General features: G+C 52.3%; 1 protein-coding gene and 1 long non-coding RNA gene across 9 annotated transcripts in view; one reads left to right on the forward strand and one right to left on the reverse strand.

Moving 5' to 3' along the window:
- PLXNA4 (plexin A4) overlaps positions 1–19478 on the reverse strand; it is a 594729-nt gene that overhangs the window by 71703 nt on the left and 503548 nt on the right. For all 6 annotated transcript variants that reach the window (XM_045052764.1, XM_045052766.1, XM_045052767.1 and 3 more), the window contains 3 exons: positions 10330–10530; positions 3018–3114; positions 2411–2601 (listed from right to left, as the gene is read on the reverse strand). In XM_045052764.1, the coding sequence (XP_044908699.1) occupies positions 2411–2601; positions 3018–3114; positions 10330–10530 (489 nt within the window). The remainder of the gene's footprint in view (positions 1–2410; positions 2602–3017; positions 3115–10329; positions 10531–19478) is intronic.
- Positions 7512–17967, forward strand: LOC123384035. 3 transcript variants are annotated; one of them, XR_006594585.1, is made up of 3 exons: positions 7512–7891; positions 13849–13941; positions 14805–17967. It is a non-coding gene; the product is annotated as an uncharacterized LOC123384035 (long non-coding RNA). The 3 variants fall into 3 exon arrangements; XR_006594587.1 differs by having other exon boundaries at positions 7522–7891; positions 17533–17967; XR_006594586.1 differs by having other exon boundaries at positions 13849–17967.

Below are 19478 nucleotides of genomic sequence, written 5' to 3' on the forward strand. Positions count from 1 at the left end.
AAAAAGGAGCTTTATCTCTGGCCCAGTCCTTGGTTCCCCGGGCTCCCCGGAGGGCTGACGCCAGTATGGAGCCAGTAAATAGCCTCCGTCACAGGGAGATTTGTTTAATTTGCCATCTCCTCCCTGTGATTTTCTTGGTCTCAGGCCAAGAAGGAAGCAAGTCGTACTGTTTGCTGCAGACACACGGTTAGCAGTCACGTGTGGCGGCCCCCGGGGGTGGTTCTGCGTTAAAGGCTCTGCGGGTGGGGGAAGTTGTAAAGGAGGGGGACTGGGGCACGTAGGGCTCAGGTGCCCTCCTTCCCCAGGTTAAATGCATGTGTTTTGCCCCAACTAGAGAACTGCTGTTGAGATTCCTACCCATGCAGGAGACTGAAGTAGAGTCTGAGGGAGACTCCCCGTGTCTGGAAAACCAGGAATGCGGAGGACAAAGGGACTGAAGGGGGGGGCACATACAGAGGGCCACCACCGTGGGGCCACTATGCTGGAGGAGGTTGCGCACTCGCAAAGGTCAAGCTCCCTACCTGCCTTTCTCCATCACTTGAAAGTGTGCACAGCTTGTGAGCGGAGGGGTGAGGGAGTATCTCTATGGGAGTCATGCCTTTGTGGTGATAGAGAGCGCTAATCTAGGAATCCAGAGACCAGGGATTCAGGGACCATTTGATTTATGCTTTGGTGTGAGGACATTAGCATCTCTGGGCATTACTCTTTGCATCTGGGAAAGGGGGCTGATAACCCTGGCTTTGCCAAGCATTATAACTTGAAATGTGTCCTCTCCAAATCCACCTGTGGAAGTCCAAATGCTCAGTACCTCCAAACGTGGCCTTATTCGGAGAAAAGGTCTTTCTAGAGGTAATCAAGTTGAAATGAGGTCATTAGGGTGGGTTCTAATCCAGCATGACTGGTGGGTGTCCCCATATGAAGAGGGAATTGGACAGAGACACGCAGAAAGACAATGAGAAAAATTCAGGGAGAAAAGCCAGGAGAGAGGCTGGGGCAGGTCCTCCCGCACAGCCCTCTGAAGGACCGGTCCTGCCCACATCTGGGTCTCAACTTCCAGCCTCCAGAACTGAGAGATAGCAAATTTCTGTCTCTGAAGCCCCTCCGTCTGCGGTACTGTGTGGTGGTAGCCCCAGGAACCATGTGGGGGGGGTCGCTGTGAGCACGGACAAAGCAAGGGACAGGAAACTGCTTCGCAAACTGTGAAGGACCACACCAACATCCGGCCTATTATGGTAACTGCCACGGTCAGGCTATTGGATACGTGTGTGTTTGTGAAACTCTGCACAGAGCCACATACCTGTCTATCCTTACTATGTATGGAGGCGAGACAGAACTCCCTTTCCTGTGTTTTTCTCTGCCCCTCTCTGCTTTGTTATTAAAATCAGCAGCCACTAGAGCAAGGGGGCATTGAGTACCTATAATGTACAAACGCTGTGCTAGAGGCCCAGAGGGTCGAGCTGTTGAGACATGCACGCCCCTTCTTTATTGTACCAGGGGAACATGGTGGGAGGTGATGCCTGAGGGGTCTCTCTGCCAGGAGTGGAGAGTAGGGAGATGAAGACACCAGTGGCCTAAAGAAACCCCAGGGGCAGTGAACCCCTCGGTGTAGACATGGATGACAACAGCTTTAACAACGTTGATGATGGACGAGGAGGAGGATGGTGAGACCCCTGTGGGCTGGGCACAGAGCCAGCATTTTGCATGGTGCGGATCTCAGACAATCCTTGTGACTCCTCTGTGAGATGGAACCTTAGACCCCTTGCACACGTGAGGAAGCTGAGGCACGAAGGTAGTGATAAATTAGCCCCGGGATACCCAGCAACTGGCTGGCAGAGCTGGGATTCAAGCCCTGTTCTCGGCACGTTTAGCTCTTCCCTGCCTCTCACTGGTCTTTGCTCCATGGCCTATGTCCCCTGAACTGTGCTCCAAATCCATTTCTGCCATCTACCGGCTTAGGTCTTGCTTTGAGTGAGTCCCAAGGTCTCACCGTTTCCACCTTCTCCACCTCCCGAGGGCTGGGCTCTGTGCCCTGGAACCCCGTGCACCCTCTGCTCATGGCTGAATGATCGGTGAGGTTGTCCCCGATGGAGCTTAACAGCCTCATCACCCAGATTCTGAGAGACAAAGGGAGAGTGGCCAGGACTTAGAGTCATTTTTGACACTGTTAACATGGAGACTCCAACAGGACAGTGGAGCCCTTCTCTGTTTTCAACCTTCCTTGATAAGGGAGACACCCCTGGACCAAACCCACAGCTTCTGCAGAAGCCGGGCAGGAAAACGAGGATGCCCCCAGCCTGCCCTGGTAATCACTGGGGTGGCTGACACGAGGGCGGGGCATGGCTGGTGAGGCCCCAGGCCATGGCAGGGCACGGCTCGGCCACCCGGAGCGGCCCAGAGGACCATGGCTTACCTCTGTGATGCGGGGGTTGGTGCACCTGCTGTTTGCGCCCGACAGCTCCAACCACGGGCTCTCGTGAACGGGGCAGTGCTGCCTCAGGGTGCACTGGCCCTGACTCTGGCACCAGCCGCACTGGAAGTCCGGGTCCGCCTTCAGGCACAGCCCACAGCTCTCCCGCATGGCTCCACACTTATAGAGGTGAACTGCGGGCAAAGGGCAGAGGGGAAGCGGGAGGGGATGGGACTGTGGACAAGGAGTGCAGTCCCAGCCTCGGATGATGAGACCCAAGCAGCCGTGTCCCTTTAGCCATTCTGACACAGAGAAGAGCAAAAGAGAACTTGGGCCCCAGGCAGCAAAACTTAATCAGAAGTGGGTCCCCCTCCAGAATCATCAGGGCTCTTGTGGCCAGTCCTGCTCACTCTGCCACACCCAGGACCCCTGCCCATGGTGGCCCTGCACCCGAGAGGTCACGGAGCAGTGCACAGGCATAGAGGGCAGGCTCCGAGACAGAGGGAGAGGGTCACCACTGGGGCAGGGATGGAATAATGTGTGCCCTCGAATGCAGGGCCTCCCCCTCCCTCTGCCCTATCTCCCTGCCGCCGGGGTCCACCTTCCACACCTTTGTTCTGAGCTGGGTTGTCGATGTTGAAGTGCCCGTTCCACACAACTGTCAACTCCACAGGCAGATTGTTGATCTCCATCCCTTCATAGGAATACTGCAGGCAGGTTGGGGGTAGGAAAGAAAAAAGTTGGGTTACAGAAATTTCTAGGGAGAGCTAGCTCTTTGGCCTGGAGCCTGCGAGGTGCTTGGGGCTAAGGACCTACTGAGACTGTGTCTGTGTTTGAGGGCATGTGTGGGGAAGCATGGTTTGGGGAACAGGGTAGGGCGGAGGGGGGCAGGATACTAAGGCAGGGGAGGGGCCAGGCCTGGATGGGGCCCATTTGGAATATGGATTCACAGAGCAGATTAGAGCGGAGCTACCCAACCCCCTTCCATGGACGCTGGCTCACACCAGCTGTCGCTTCCCATCTTCCTCCCTCACTGTCCAGGGGAACCTTGTCATTAGGCCCCACCAGGCCCTTGATTCAACTTGGGAATGTTAATTCCTAGGACAAGGTCAGAGGAGGTGGGTGCTTTATCAAAGACCTAGAGAGGGCTGATCAATTTCCAGGCAGGGGTAGTGGGTGCAGGCACTAGAAATGAAGGGGCCGTACTCTTCAGGGGCTGAGCTGATGGAAGTTAGGAGTCAGGAGAGCTGGATGTGGCTTAGAGGTGAGGTGGGGAATCCTGTGGACACCCTAGGGACCAAACCTGGGAATTTGGGTCAAGACTCCAAAGGCATGCACTGGCTCAGAGAGGCCAGGCCCCAGCTCTGTGGCTGCCCATGCGGGAGCTACCTCTAGACCTGGACAGGGTCCCTGCCCAGCTCTCTTCGGAGTCAGTGCCCCACCTGGCAGGGTCTCATCCTTGGGACTGAGTGCTAGGGCAGGGCAGGGAGGGAACAGGGAGTGCCGGCCCCCCCCACATCTGCCTTCTGACAGCAGACACTTCTCAATCCCCAGAGAAGGAGGTAGGTGGCAGGGAATCAGACCCTGCTCAGGGCAGCATTTCCAATCTGTACCTGGTGATTTTCTCATCATTCCACCAGACTCTGCCCTCCACAGGGGGTGAATGGAGGAATGGAACAGAGACAGGTTTTCTGCAGAGGAGGGGCTGGGGGCTGGCAATTTGCTAGAGGGGTTCAGTCCAAGAGACCTGGCTGGAAGTGATGTTTGCAGAGCCAAAGGCTCTTTCAACTCAGTTGAAGTTTGGAGGGGCTGGAGCGTGGGGGTGTTGATGGATATTATGGAGGTAGCTGGTGCCCCCTCCCCAGAGCAAGCGAGCTGCTGGCTTCTCACTAAGAGGCTACAGAACCTTGGGAACGCACAGCCTGTGGAGGGTCTCAGGGCTTGAGATGGTGCCTCTGCCTCTGGAGCCTATCCATAGAGACTTCTAGAGGAGATGTTACAATCCTAACCTGGGTAATCGCCCTAAATTCCTGAGTTATTGCTGAGAACGTGCTCCAGTGTGAATACGTCATGACACTATCCTCATACACAACATCAGTGGGATGGTTGTCTAGCCTTCTTCAGGCTCTACCCTAGCATTCCCAAATTTTTCACTAACTCCCTGGAGACACGTGCCCAGACCAGGGAGCCACATTCAGTGTTTGCCCCACAGTGGTGGTGGTTTGCTCTGTACCATCCACTCTCTCATAGAATCTCCCTTGTGACCCGCGACACCAGGGTCTGGGCTCAAGCCATAGAATAAAGCAAAGCTCCCCAGCCCTGAAGAAACAACCACAGGGACTTTCATGATCGCTCAGCTCAGCTGGTGACTCATAAGCCCTTTGCCCTGTAGTGCAGTTGATCAACTCCCCAGAGATGATGTTCTTTGCTTCTGGGTCAGACTGAGTCCTTCTAAGGCATCCCGAGCTTTCTCACAAAACCTCTTCCTCTCTAGACTGGTGGTTCTCAGGGTGGTCTGTGGGCCACAGTCTTCAGAATCACTCAGAGGGCCTAACCACGGATCCCAGGGCCTCTCCCTACACCTGCTGGATTGGAAGATGGGAATGCATTTCAAACAGGCAACTCTGTGACTCCAGTACTTCGGGGAGTTAGAGACTCACCACTCACACTCCCTGTGGTCTGCTAGAAGCAGGGGACAGCGGCCTGAGGGTGGAGAGATGTTGAAGGAGCAAGAGACAGGGTGGGGGAGAGGAGGGAGGGAAGGGGAGAGGGACAGACTTTTCCAGATCTCCCTCCCACTCCCTCCCCTAGCCAAGCTCCACTTCCTCTCCTTCCCATCCCTGTTTCCATCTCCCTCCTCCAAGGCCCCAGTGCAGGAAGACTGCTAAGGGAAGGTGCTAAGGGCTGGCTTGAGGCTGTTCTGCCTCTACCCCTAGGAGGGATGCTGGTGGTGCCTAAGTCAGGATCCAAGCCTGGCTCCTGCTTCTCAGGCCTGGGTCTGGCCAGGATTCAATGTGGAAGCAGCAGGTGGTGACCAGGGGTCCCGTCAACCAAAGATCAATAGAACCTTCAGGCCTCTCTCAGAAAGGCCCAGAAATCCCCCAGAGATTCTGCATATGTATGCACGTGTGTTTGTGTGCACAGACGTATTCACATGCGGCTGACTTGAGAAGAACTCACAGCACAAATCTGTTACCTGTGTGTTCACACACGCATGCACACACATACGGGCACATACCGCAACAGAGGGGTTCTGCAGTGACCGCCTGTGTGAATGTGAGCAAATGATGTAAGTCTCAGTTTCCCCATCTGTGACGTGGGAATTATGAACAGTGCAGACCCAACAGGACTCTTTTGAGGGTTCAAGATAACCATCCAATGCGCTGAGCACAGTGCCTGTCACAAGGAATGAGCACTCAAATATGACTGTGTGTTTAGTCTACGCATATACATTTGGGGATGCCGTCCAAAAATATGCTTGTGTTCCCTGTGTTTGTGTTTATGTGAAGTAATAATAGCAGGCATTTATTGAGTGTTTATGCACCAGACTCTTGGTACATATGGGATGAACGCACACGAGCATGCTTATGTGTTTTGGAGTGCATGTGTGTGTTTGCACGCATTTAATTTTCAAGGAAAATTGAAAATAAAAGACTTCAAGGATCAAATATGCTTGGCATTGCTTTATCTTTTTATCGCCCATTCCTGGGATCTTGACTATGAAATATTATAGAAGCCATTAACCCCTGGTGCTCCCCACCACCTCCTCCCTCTCTAGGGAGGTCACTGTCATTCCTGGAAGTTTTTTCCCCCATGACCTGCGTCCTGCAGCAGGAGGGGGCCGACAGCTGGGGAGCCTGGACCACTGGCTCCCATCCCCCAGGAACCCCCACCTCTGCTTCATTTAGCATTTATATAGCTCTCTGCAATCAGCGGGCAGTTAATCTGCACAAAACCCAGAACTAAGGGGAGAATGTTTCAGGCTCTCAGGGGCCAGGAGGTTAAGTGTCTCAATCAAGGTCTGGCACGTCACAGCCCAGCTAGGGGATGATGTTGTTCATTACCTCGGGAAAGGGTGAGCCTCTACCTTGTCAAGCAAAGACAAGACCTATTTAATTTGGACATTCTTTCCACTAACCATTCCCTGTTCTGAGCTCTGAGATGTTGTGCTGGAAAATTCTACCATTCAGGCGGACAGATCTGAACAACGGAAGAAGCTTGTGTATCCTCCGAGACCATCCCCAGGACCCCCGATGGCTCAGCAGACCCCTTCCCAGCTGTGTTCCAGTAAAGCAGGGAGGGGGCCAAGTTACCTCCCCATCCTTGTTCTGCACCTAGTAAACTGGGACACGGAGAGGAGATGGGCCGCTGCTGTGGGTTGGTGGAGGCTGGGAGGGGATGGAGCTGGCTGCCCCCTGCGGCCCTCTTGCTCCTGTGATTGCTGGTGCCTGAGAGGCGGGGACTGGGCACTATTATTAGAAGCACTTGTCATTTCCCTGGAGCCTTGGTCTAAAGGAGGCCAAGAATACCCACAGTTGTTCCTCCCTCCAATTGCTGCCTGTGAGCTGCCCTGTTTTCCTCCTACAGCCACTGCTGCCCCCCTCCCCCGCACCGAGGGCTCCAGCGATGGCCCAGGGCCTGTCCCCAAAATGTGGCCTGGAGACGAACTGCCTGCCCACTCAGCCTAGTATCCCACCCATGTGGAGTTTTCCTGTGTCTCTTTTCCTTCTCTGCTTTCCTCTGAGATCTCTGTCACCCCTCTTCCTCTGTCATCACAAACTCGGGGGTTTTGTGGATTTCTCCAGTGGCCCCCCTCCATTCCAGAAAGCTCAGGGATTGAAGAAGTGAAACAACAAAACTCCTCCCACAGTCCTGTCTGAGGCACATCAGACCTTGTTCCCAAGGATAGCACCAAGGCTGGGTATAAAGCACTCAGTTGCTATTTTTTGCCCAACCTTTGATTGGTGGGGGTGTGTGTTATGAAGCTGGGTTGAACTTCTGAATTTGCTATTTACTTGCTGTGTAACCTGGGGCTGGTCACATGCCCTCTCTGGGCTGCAGAGATTCCCCTCTGTTACAGATCACAAGCAGACACCCTCTCAAGTCTATTCCTGCTCTGGTAATATGTTGTCCTCTATAACTATGGTAACAGAGGCTTGCGGCTGATTATGACCCCAAAGTTTTTTAAGGACGTCACTTGATGGCAAGTGGTATCCTGGCCAAGAACTGCATTTAAACTGAGATCCTTGAAAAAGAGAGGCTCCTGGGAAGAGCCAGGGCTGAGCCCTCCTGAAGTGCATGATATTCCAGCAGGTTCTGGTAGATACAGGGAACTTTTCCTGGAATCTACCCTTTGTGAGGTATACCTCCTGTCTCCTCACATTCTAAGACTTTAAAATGGTACAGAAACAAACTTCCCCATCACCTTCCTCATGAGCGTGTTGAAATAAGAGAGGCTGAGCTGTTTTGGGAGCAGCAACCTTAGTAAGATACTGTAAACCAGCCCATGGCAAGTGGGAGACCTCAGACAGATTCCTAGCTCCAAGGGCCAGAGTTCAGGGTCCTGCAGGGACGGCAGGGGGATGTGCAGGGAGCCTGGGAATCATGTCCTCTCGTTGGTGGTCAGAGCCTGGGGCCGCAGGCCTCCAGCCCCAATGTCATGTTTCTACTGTGGTCCTGCTGATACGAGAAGTCTCCTGGAAGTGGATCTGAACTTGCCTGAGCCCCTGCACTCAGGAAGCCAGCCAGCTGGGCAAGACCCCTATGGGGGGCCTGGGGCCTCTCAGGGCTGAAAGCAGATTTGACCGTTGTGTCCTGGGGCATCAGGCTTCCAAATCGTGAAATCCCCAAGTAAGGAGCTGTGTGTGACCGGCAGATTTTGTCAATCCCTAGGATTCAACGTCAGACAAGCAGATGTCCAGCAGCACCTCCCCCTTGCCCCTATGGTACTGACCAGGATGTCGGGAGAGGCACCCTGCGGAGGCACCCCAGACGAGGGACCCACCCCACCTGTCAGGGATGCTGGGCTCCATTCTGTGTTCTCAGGAGGCTCCAACTTTGCCCCCACAGTCAGGGCAATGTGACCCCTAGGGGGCTCGTTCATTGAGTCAGGTCTGGCTCAGGAGTGCTGAGGGCCATTCGTAGAAAGGCAGTGGGTCCCAAGGCACTGAGTTCTGACCAAGGAGTTTATAGGATGAACTCAGGCTGCTATATGGGGTGCCCTCGTCTGTTTAACTGAGCCAGATGAAGCCCGGGGCCATGAGGCCCAGTCTTGTGTCTGGGGAACAAGGGCTCTCCATCATCAGAGGCCACAGACTCTGTTCTCCCTCTTGGGCCAGGTTCCCTGGGGCAGTGTCTCTGATGAAACAGACTTTTCTACGTCGTTTAAACCCCTATCTGCCTTCTGCTGACTCACATGTGGAACTCAGGCTTTTTCTTCCCACAGGAACTTGCTTATTTAGGGGAGAATCACTTGAGCCAAACCCTTGGGGCTGGTCTGGTTGGCTTCAGGATTTATGAGGAAACAGGAGGTGTTTAATATCCCATTTGCTTGTGGGTTTAATCTGGAATGCTGCAGAAATCTGCCAAACAGCCTGGCCACCAGGACAGGAGGGAGATGTACCTGTGGGAGCTGTGGGGACGCATCTGGGGTTTTAGGGGTTGGGACATTAATTGCCAGTTCAATCCGTGTAATGCTGAGCGACCTTGGGCAAGCGTGGGCCTCTCTGACCTCCACTTACGCTTAGAGTTTTTCCGTGAGCTGCTTTGTTCAGGACTCTCCTGGTCCCATATCACATCCCTACATACAGTCACCACATATAAGCACCCCGCAGCAACATGAAGGATGAATGGGAGGCAGTGTGACATAGGAGACCCTGAATCCAGGCCCAGCCCCGCCCCTCCCTAGCCATGTGACCTTAGACATTTCGAACTTTTTCTGGGCCGGGGTGGGTTACCCTGAGGCGCATGGAACTTCAGCCCCTTCTCAGGCCTGCCTATATATCAAATTTTGTATTTATTACATTTTATTCATAAAAGAGGGTCCCCCAGATTGTGTAAGTTTCAGCCCCACGAATCTAAACCTGCCCCTGCTTCTGGGCCTCCAGGTTTTCATTCGCACAGTGAGGAAGAATATTAAGGTTTCCTACAGCTTGAACATGTTGTGAGTCTATAAGCCTAATGTTTGTCTCTGAGCGGTCTGGGTGCATAGAGGTGGCCCAGAAAGAGGATGAGAGAGAGAACAGAGCAGTGGCTGGGGAGACCACACGGTCGGCAGGGGAGCAGCCACGCAGGAAAGGTGATGCCGGGGCTGCTGACCTGTCTTTGGTCGGGCACGGGCTTGATGTGGATGTTCTAAGCCCCGGGCAGGTTTGTGCTGATCCAAGCAGCACCCCCCTGGCTAGCTCCATCCTGTTCCACTGCTCCCTTTGCAGGTGTTGGGTCTGTCTTGCTGGGAAATGGCCTCTGTGCAGATACGAAGGGAGCAGGGGGCCTCTGCCGGGTCAGATGAGGCCCCCGGGTCAGCCCCAGTGGGAGGACAGGGCCCAGGGACTCCAGAGCTGGTCTCTGGAAGGAGGATGGACACGGATGTTCCCGGAGCCGAACACACCGTGCAAACACCTCTCTCTGCCCATGGACAGCACTCAGCAGCCCCATGGCTGGTCCATAATCCCCTGCCACCGCAGCCCCTGCCTTTGACAGAGGACCCTCTTTACCATAACCATGGGCAGACAGACCTCAGAGCCTAGCACTCTGCCGGGGTGGGCGTAAGAGGCTGGGCCGGGCAAGCAAGGGTGGGGGAAGCAGTGAGGCAGGGAGCTCATTTTGTGGGTGTTTGGGGAAGCCCTGCAGAGCTGAGCTGATTTGGGGGTGCACGAGGGGGGCTCAGGCGGCCCGGGAGTGGCAGGGCTAGGGGCACTCACAGAGGTGTTCTGGCACTGCACGCTGGAGCTGTTGAAGCGTAGGGCGGGCACCCTCTGCTCGCTGCCCTGGATGTTGAGGATGCATTCATACCCGCGCTGCCCAGACTGTGGCTGGGGAAGGTTCTTGGCCTTGAGAGTGATTGGCTTGATCACCTCCACGGGTACCAGGATCTTGTCCACTCGCAGCAGCTGGGGGCAGTCCTGGAACAGACAGCACAGCTCAGGCTGGGGAGCGGGAAGCCAAAGGTGCAGGGGTCTCTCCGGACACAGCCCCGATGTTTACCCTGCTCCACCCTCCCTCGGACACACCCACAGAAGGTTCAAGACACTGGGGCCCATCCTCAGCCTTTGTGTGGGAGGGAATGGTCCGAGAAATCCCAGACTCTACAGTCACCTCCTGGAGGCCACTTCTCACTGAGGTTGTCTCCTGCCCTCTTCAGTTTTCAATTTAATGCCCTCCAGACTCTGACACTCCTGGTTGTCTCTTCCCAGCACCCCTCCGACCCTAGCGGAGACACACTCAGCTGCTGGGTGTCCCGGGTCGTACTTCGGGCTTCAGTCCTAGGCTGCCAAGAGTTGGGACAGAGAGACCCTCCACAAGTGAGCTGTGGGCCCCAGCTCTGGAATGTGAGTCTGGACCACAGCAGTGGGGGGGCCAGGAGGGTCTTCCATACGTGGCTGAGTCTGGCAATTGGGAATGTTCTGGCATGAGGCCCAGAGGCCTTTTAAGATCCAGAAGCTTCTGACTGCCCTCTGAGGTTGGCCTGACCCCAAGGAAATGCCCCTCAGAGAAGATACACAGGGAGAACCCCTGGGATGCTAGCAATGAACACACTCATTCCTCAGGCTGAGTGGGGTCCGTTGGGCCTTGGGGGAGGGAGGAAATGACTGCGCCCTTTTCCCTGAGACAATCAGCTCTGTCCAGGAAGGGCTGGGAGGCGGGGAATGGGTCAAATACGGAGTGTGGGTGTTCTGTCCTCTTTGCAGAGGTGGGGGCTGGCGTGTGGCTGGATTCTGAGGAGCCGAGTACAAGAGAGTCAGTATGCCAGGCCTGATCGGCATGGGCAGGAGTGAGGACACAAGCAGGGCCTGGGTCCCCCAGACAGACCATCCCCCAGACTACTGCTGTGGCACTGTTCGGGGCATGCTGAGACAGATGGCTTCAAAGCACGGTATACACATCCCTCCTGAGGATGCTGCCCTCAGCAGAAGCTGCTGGCTCTTGACCCCAGCACTCCTCCTCAGCAGACTGAGGCAGAAAGGAGGTTGAGGCAGAACAGCAGACTGGAGGGGTTGCAGGCAATCAGGCAACTGGCAGCTGTCCCTCCTGGGTCTGAAGGCAAACATGAACCCCTTCTGTCACTGAAAGCTAGGAGGGAGAAGACCCACACTCTAGTGTCTCCTGAGCTTCTGGACAGCTATGGAACCCTGAATACATCACATCCCCACTTGGAGACTCAACTTCCTTATCTCTCGATCCGATGGGCTCCAACTACCCATTCAGCTCTTACCAGTCCTGATTCCATGATTTGGGGTGGTCTCACCTCTGTCCTTCTTGATTACCATGGAGCCTGACCAGAGAGGAGCAAGAGTCCCAGGCCCATGAAACTAACCCCCTCTCTCCTTCAGGCTGCCCATACCTTTATTTTAAAAGGCAGGTAGGAGAGGAGCAGCAGATCAGGCAAGCCCACTTCTGGATATATACCCAAAAGAGTTGAGAGCAGAGACTAGAACAGATGCTTGCTCACTCATGTTTGTAGTAACATTATTCACAACAGCCAAAAGGTGGAAGTAGCTCAAGTGTCCATGAGTGGATGAATGGATAAACAACATGTGATATATACTTACAATGGAATAGGATTCCATCTTAAAAGGAAGAAAAAAATTATTATTATTTGGGAGAGAGAGAGAGAGAGAGAGAGAGAGCGCACTTGCTAGGAGGGGAGAGGGGCAGAGGGAGAAAGAGAATCTTAAGCAGGTTCCACAATCAGCGTGGAGCCCGACACGGGACTCGATCCCATGACCCTGGGATCATGACCTGAGTCGAAATCAAGAGTCAGATGCTCACCGAACTGAGCCACCCAGGTCCCCCCAAAAGGAAGCAAATTTTAACACACAACAGGTGTGAATCTTGAAAATGTTATACTAAGTGAAATAAACCAGTCACAATAGGACAGATATCACGTGATTCCACTCATATGAAGCACCTAGAATTATCAAAGTCATAAGGACAGAATGGTGCTTTCTGGGGGAGGGGAAATGGGGAGTTAGTGTTTCAGGGGGACAGAGTTTCGTTCGGTTGGGGAAGGTGAAAATGTTCCAGAGACGCATGGTGGGGATGGTTGCACAACAGTGTGAATGTACTTAATGCCACAGATCTGCACTTAAAACTAGCTAAGATGGTAAGTTTTATGTGTGTATTTTTCCATGATTAAAAATCAGTGAAAACACAGGGGAGCAGCAGGAGGCAGGCCAGCAGGAGGGGAGAAGGAGCAGGGCAGTGAACCTGGCATGTGGTCCTAAGGCTCTAAAGTGCACGGTCTCCAGGGACCTGGAGGTCCCACATGGAGAGAGTCTTAGAAGCTCCATTCTGTGTCCCCCGCCCCAGCAAGATGAGAACACAGGACACGTAGAAGACAGGAATGATATAGTGACTTGGATGAAGCTCAGGACTGGGGCAGGAGGTGTGTGATGGCAGAGGATCAAAAGAGAAGATCCACGAAAAGCAGGGAGTTTCTAGCCAGAGGGTCCTGACTCCGCTCCTCCCTTTACCTGAGGCCCTGGGCAGCTCTCCTCTCCCTAAAGCAAGCACAAGCCTGACCTTCCCTCCTGCTGCATCCATGTCTGCATATGGTTGCATTTGGAGTAAGACAAGTCCTGGATCTCTCACTTCCATCTCCTACAGCAAAATGTTGCTGCCCTTGAATGATGTTCAGAAAGTGTTTCGAATCTGAGAGTCCTCTGGACCAACCTAATGGATCCCTTCTACTTTGCAAAGGGGAAATCAAGGCAGGGAGAGGACAAATAATGGCTCAGTATCAGCAGACATGCTGGCAGCTGAAGTTGAATGCCAACCCACTATCTTTCCTACCCTTAATGAAAGAGGCAAGTTCCTACTGGTGGGCCGGGACCCCCTCAGGATGGGCTGGCGGGTCTGGAAGGATCTCCCCGAGCATAGCAGGACAGGGGAGCTGCAACACCCTCCTGTGGGGGCTGGGACTTGGCCTCCGGCTGGGCTGCTTCTAGTGGGTGTGATAGGATGTGGGTAGAAGCATAAGCCTCTCTTCCTCTGGAAGATTCTCTCTGAGGCTTGGCACACGTTCTTTAACGAGTCCTGATTGCCAGTGGCCCCATAAAGGCCTAGTTTGCATATAAAAAGGTTGGCAGGTCTGAGAGTAAGTTCATTAATAATAATTGGAGAGGCCCAGGGCTGGGCTGGGCCCATTTTCCTCTGGTGGTACTGCCGATTGACCCCAGTGTCCCTCCTAATTGAGATGTAAAATGGCAATTTTTCCCTAGGCAGCAAGGCATGAAGGGACCATTGCCACCACACTGCCCCTTCCTCCCATCCCAGCTCCTCAGATCCTGACCTGCCTCACGCTGCGATCTCAGGTACAAAACCACCTCTTGCTCGTGGGAAGGTGCAGGGAAACCTCCCTGTTTCTCTGACCGTGTCTCCATACCTGACTTCCCAGCACCCCCACGGCAGCCTGGGGCTCAGACAATCACCTCTGAGAGTCCTTAACCGGAAGAACCTGGCTGGGGAGCCACTGATCTCTGAATGCAAGGCTATCTTCTTCCTGCTAGTTTCAGAATCTTGCAAGGGCTCTAGTCATTGCTTGGCTTAACTGGAAGTGGGGATTAAAAGCTCCTCCTCCAAAGGGTTTTTGGTGGGGAGGTGTTCCATGAACTACCACATATAAAGTGCCTGACACAGAGACAGCAAACATTCCACAAATGTTTGTTCTTTCCTCATCTACTGCCTGACCAGCTCAGGTCGCACCTTGTCCCTCATCTACTCCCTTTTCCTACCTCACTTCCAAAGGATCCATCTCCCCTGCTACTACCTCTGTGTGCTTTTCCATAAACACCCCATCAGCTCCCACTGTCCAGCTCTTCACACCCCTTATGAGCTTCAGAGCCTGGCAACTCCAACAGCTCTAAGTGCCCCCAACACAGGGGGACAGGTACAGAGGCCCCGGGTCCAACCACTGCTCTCTAACAGCAGTTCCCTCTTCTGGAAGGTGACATCCTATAGCTGCGTGTTCCATATGCTCCGTGATGGGACCTCTGCCAACCAATTACGTGGCCTTGGACAAGTCCCCCTCAAACCCTCTGGGTCTCCTTGGCCACGGAATAGAGAAGCTGGTTTGGATCCAGTGAATTTTATGGTCCTAGTTCTATTATTAAGCCAATAGATGAACTATGACATGTCATTTTACAGCCTTGCTGAAGCTCAGTTTTCCCATCTCTAGACTGGGATAACAATGCCTGCTCAACCAGGTGGAAGTGTGGTATTCAAAGTATCGAACAACTGAATGAACACTGGAGGGGCCGGAAGGGGAGCCTTCTGGAAGTGGCCATTTACCTATCAGTAGGGAAGTATTTTAATATTTTAATAACTGGCGCATTGCAACCTGGTACAGTCATACAGGCGGTGTGGCTCTGGTAGGCAGTGTGTGATGCTGTTATGATTCAACACGGTACAAGGGATTCAAGGATTCAATCCAGTGCACATTTCGCCACCTCCATCACCTTCCACGCACTTTCCTGTTTGCTATCTTGTTTCACAGCCAACACATACAGTCACGGCCACATTCATGGTAAAAGAACCAAGGACACCCATGACCTCGTTCAGTTCCCACAATGACAAGGAACAAAATATTTTCACCAGATCATCTTACTGATTTTTGTCCCCAGATGATTATCTAGCCCCCATACAGAATTCCTCAAAAACATAATATTTTTCTTCTTCTTCTTCTTCTTCTTCTTCTTCTTCTTCTTCCTCTTCTTCTTTTTTCAAGGAAGAGATTTCTCTGAACTATAAATGGAAAGGGCGAGCTCTTGGAGGTGGAGAGCACCTGCATTTAACAAGATTATTTGGAGACAAATGCATACATTCAAGAACCAGATTCCCCTGGAGGCTGTTTTGCTTGTGGCTACATTCTGCAGTTGTAAGAACTGAGGGCTGAGAGTGGCCGTGGCGTGAAGTGAAAGAAAACCTTCAGTGTCTTGGCTTTTAGGAGGTGGCTCCGGTGGGCTCCAGGTCGACTGTCCAGCCCCACGCATGTTTTGGTTTTCGGGGAAATGCACACGGAAGTAAAGATAGCAATGCTAATGGCAGGGAGCAGGAACATCAAGCCAAAGTATGAAAGCACAAAGATGCCTTTCTATCTACCATGTCCAGCATGTCAGTGGCTGCTTTATACAGAGGTTTCATTGCATATTTAAATAATTGAACAAGGACATAAAGCACGCTGCTGAGCTGAGAGAGAAAAGAAAGACTGCCCTTAGGGCTGGTGCTGCCTGGGGAGGCAGGTGGTAGGCTTGTGGATTTACAGCCCCCCGTGTGTGTACAAGATGAGGGCTCTAATTCTCCTAGTTGTTACAGCAAGATTGGGGAAATGTGAAGCTCTGGGGGGAGTGCAGGGCAGGGGCAGCTAAGGAATAAGTGATTTGCGGGGCATCACTCGCCACAACTGTCGCCTCAGCCCCCATCAATTCCAAAGAAGCCAGCCCTAGCCCCAGCCAACCCCCAAATTTACACTCACCTTCTCAGACCCATGATGCCCAATACAAAAATGTAACGCACCATATATTTTCTTGCTGTTCCCCAAGTTTATAATGCCATTAGCGTGATCTACGATGGGCTGGTTTATGGAGAGAGCAAAGTAATAATACAGAAAGGAAATACCCATAACCTCAAGGGGGGTGGTGGGGCAGACGAGATTGATGGAAAGTGCAATTGTCTGGAGAAACGGCAACCCAGTAATGGAATACCTGGGGTGGGGGTGGTGCATGGATTGGAAGCAAGTTCTTTAGCTGGCTTTGGCTTTGTTTTCTCAAAGGAAGGTGAAGGGCATGGCAAGGATGGTTTTGATCCCTTGGGTTGGGCCCCAGGAATGGCTCCTCTTGCCAGAATCACTTATAAGGTAGATGGCCCGATTTCTCTCCAGAGTCCAACAGCAGGTAAATGCCCTTGGCCTGTCCTATCTCAGGACATGGGGTTTATTTCAGCACGAGGGGCAAACAGCAGTCCAGGGGCTAGGACCGTCCTCACCCTGCCAACACTTCGGTCTTGGAGAGGACTGACAATTGGGTTCAGCAGATTTTACAATACCCATCTGTCCACAGCTTCATGTTCGGGGTGTCGGTAGGGGATGTTAGGAGAACCTTATGAGCACTGCTTCAGAAATCAGACAGAATTCATTTTGCCTCTTCTGATCTTACACCTGCTCTCTGGAGTACATGCTGGTTGAACTTCAAGAAGAGGGAGGGCCTACAGGAACTTTCTCTCTGAGCCTGTGCACCGTGGGCCTTCCTAGCAAAGCCCATCTGGTCTGGCTCCTAGGGAACAGCTTCAGCTGCAGCTGACTTTGCATCCCAGTTTAGATGAGAAATAACAGTACAATAGTCTATGGAGGATAAATTCTTGTCAGTGGATTTGTTTTTCCATGGAAGTTCACCTTTGTTTCCTATGGATCACTGTTATTAAGTGTGTGGGCCTGATGGGGGTTCAGGGGAGGCTATGGCAGAGCCTGGGGATTCCAGAGCCACTCAGGGACCAGAGGCCCTTCCCGCCTAGTAGACATGGGGTCACGGCCAGGTTAATGGCTGCCCTTGGGAAAGGCCATTCCACTGGGAAGCAAGAAGTCTGTCCTGACTTTGGGAGAAGGGCTGAGCACAGGAAGACTCACCCTACTTCTGCTTTCCTTGACTTCCTGTCTCTTTTCTTTTTGGTATGTAGGATCTGGCAGTTGATCTAAAGACCCAGCCTTGTTATCCCAATGCCATCATTAGTTGAAACAAAATCATTCCTTGTAACCGGAATATAGTTACTGTAAACAACATACGTTTATTGGGCATTCTGTTTCTAATAATTGTAATTATGCTAGAATACTTGCCATTAATATAATAACAACAATGATCGACCAGTTCTCTGTTCCAGACCAATAACTTCACCTGAATGCACTCTTTGTTCAGGGGGAAAAAAAAGAGGTAATTCAACATCCCTGGTGACAGTCAACAAAGCCAGTGTTGAAACTGGAAGACGCATGGATGAAAGCCTTCCTGGGGATAAAAGATGGTGCTGGAGAGCCGAAGAGCCACCTGGCAGACTCCCTCTTGGCTAACAAAAAGGCCCTGTCTGTGTCCCCACACTCAAAGGTTGAAAGGAAATGAAAACCCAGGGACTTCCAGAAGAATCTCTGGGCCTGAGCCTCACTCTCATCCTGTGGGGATGGATCTGGGCCTGGGTGTCCCCTGAGGCTGAGGGGGAGTCTCCTGGTAGGTACAGCAAGGAGACCACAGTCTGGACTTAACTTCATCCTGTAAGACCACTTCTTACGCATGGACTCCTCCTTGGTGCTTTCCGGCTTATTTCCACTTACAATTAAAGAATCTAAAAGATCATGTAGACCAATGGTCCCATTTTACTAATCTCCCAATGTAGATTACAGATCTCTAACACACCTCGAAACCTCTCACAATGCCCTGCATATGGGAAATGCTCAGGAACTGGGTAATGTAGGACAAACGTTGACCCGCAGCGAAGCTTCAGGTACCATGCTATGAATTAGCTCTTCCCCTGGCAGGGAGAGGGGACACTTGTGTCTGGAAGCTTCTATAACATCACCTTTCAAATGTGTAATTTTCTTTGTTACCTCTTATTCTTGCTATAGCTCTTCCCAGGGACTAAAACATAGAAAACAAAACAACGACATAAAAAAAAAAAAATCACCTTATTTCCATTAGAAGCCAGGGGCTTTCCTTTTAAGCTCTGAGCACAATGACCTCCTTCCACTGACCCAAATAGCTGGATCAGTCAATAGTCCACAAATATTTATCGCTTCTTTTCCCTTCGGTACATTTCCCAGGATACTGCTGCTACAACGCCCATCCAGCTTCTCCACTACATTATACTCCAAATGGCCCTCATATTGAGGTGGGTAGAAGGCAGCCTCCAAACTTGGACCAGAAACACGGCCTCAGAGCTTCCTTTTCTTAGGATAAAGAAACATCCAAAAGAGGAGCAAAAGTTGCTTCCACTTGGTGATGTAATAAGGGAGGCATGGGGGCCTTTGGCTGCAGTGGTCTGCCAGGCTCACCATAACACAGCTTGGGTGAAATGGAGAGTCTGAGGGTGGCTGTGGTAGGTTACTTCATCACCATGCTCCATTGGCCAAGCTCCTTCAGGCCTTTTCCTTTCTTAGGGGCTCCGGAACCACGTCCTATGAGGTGCTGTGACTCTCTGGCAGGCTTCGCAGCCCCAGAGGTAGATGGGGGGTTGTGCCTGGCTGGCAATCTGGGCGCTTAAAGACAGCGTTCTTCTGTAGGGATCTCTGAACTGCACTGGGAAACATGGTGGGCTCTTGTTTAATTCTCTTCTAGTTCTTTTTTCCTCCTTCTGAGCGGCAGATGCAAGCTGCTTTTATGTATTTAAAGACAGAAACTTGGGACAAGAGGAGCAAACAAGAAAGAAAAAGCAGAAATTTGAAAACCTCCTTCAAGGTAATTAAATGATTAGGCGCCTTTGAAATCCACCAGATCGCTCAATTGTTTCTGCTTTCATCTATTTTATCCTTGGGCCTCTCCCCACATGAAACCTCTGCCAGATACACCGGTCCGGGAAGCCGGAGAGATGCTGAAAACCTCTTCGTTTCTGTTCCCATCAAGTCATTTGCAGGTTCCCGAACAAAGAAAGAGGTTTCTTCCTGTGCCCTCAGCCCCTGGTCTTGGTGGGTGAAGCAGACCTTCTTCTCCTGACTGCATGCCCCAAGATAAAGGCTCAGGGTTGAGGAAACTGTATAACCTTTTATCAGGGTCTTCATGTCAGTGGGGCGCCCCTCGGCTGTCAAACCCATGTCTGTCCTACGAGCTTTAGATCCATTTTCTCTTAAAGAACAGAACTGACACATACACATTAGCTT

The sequence above is a fragment of the Felis catus genome, chromosome A2 (genome assembly GCF_018350175.1).
Source record: "Felis catus isolate Fca126 chromosome A2, F.catus_Fca126_mat1.0, whole genome shotgun sequence".
NCBI classification, from domain to species: domain Eukaryota; kingdom Metazoa; phylum Chordata; class Mammalia; order Carnivora; family Felidae; genus Felis; species Felis catus.